This window comes from Mizuhopecten yessoensis, unplaced genomic scaffold (genome assembly GCF_002113885.1).
Source record: "Mizuhopecten yessoensis strain PY_sf001 unplaced genomic scaffold, ASM211388v2 scaffold2583, whole genome shotgun sequence".
Classification (NCBI taxonomy): domain Eukaryota; kingdom Metazoa; phylum Mollusca; class Bivalvia; order Pectinida; family Pectinidae; genus Mizuhopecten; species Mizuhopecten yessoensis.
Window position 1 is genome coordinate 1,718 of NW_018404618.1, and position 508 is coordinate 2,225.

At 37.0% G+C, this 508-nt stretch overlaps 1 protein-coding gene across 1 annotated transcript in view; it reads left to right on the forward strand.

Moving 5' to 3' along the window:
• Positions 1-80: 80 nt before the first annotated feature.
• LOC110446127 (diacylglycerol kinase zeta-like) overlaps positions 81-508 on the forward strand; it is a 9,239-nt gene continuing 8,811 nt past the window's right edge. Inside the window, exon 1 of the mRNA XM_021491114.1 lies at positions 81-237. Within this exon, the coding sequence (XP_021346789.1) occupies positions 84-237 (154 nt within the window). The 5' untranslated portion in view covers positions 81-83. The remainder of the gene's footprint in view (positions 238-508) is intronic.

Here is a 508-nt window from a genome sequence, read left to right on the forward strand (position 1 = left end):
CCATGATGTTGATGTTTCTCTGTTTGTCAACATGATGCTGACTTTTCTCTGATGTTTGTCAACATGATGGTGACTTTTCTCTGATGTTTGTGGACATGTGTTTTTGTCAACAGTTGGTGGATCTCTTTTGTAACCATGATGCAAACCTGCTGGCGACGGACCGATACGGAATGACAGCATTACATCATGCAGCACGGTTTGGACACAAAGGGATCGTAAAATACCTCATAGACAATGGTACGTGTTCACGTTATCTTTCCTTATTGACAATGGAACATTTTCACATAATCTTCAGTACTGGTAATGGCTCAAATACTTATGAGATATAAATAGTGTATGGTAAGAAATATCTTGTTTTACATTGCCCCCTTACTTCCTAAATATAACTAGAAATGACTGTATTACATTGCCCCCTTAGTTCCTAAATATAACTAGAAATGACTGTTTTACATTGCTCCCTTAGTTCCTAAATATATCTAGAAATGACTGTTTTATATTGCCCCCTTAG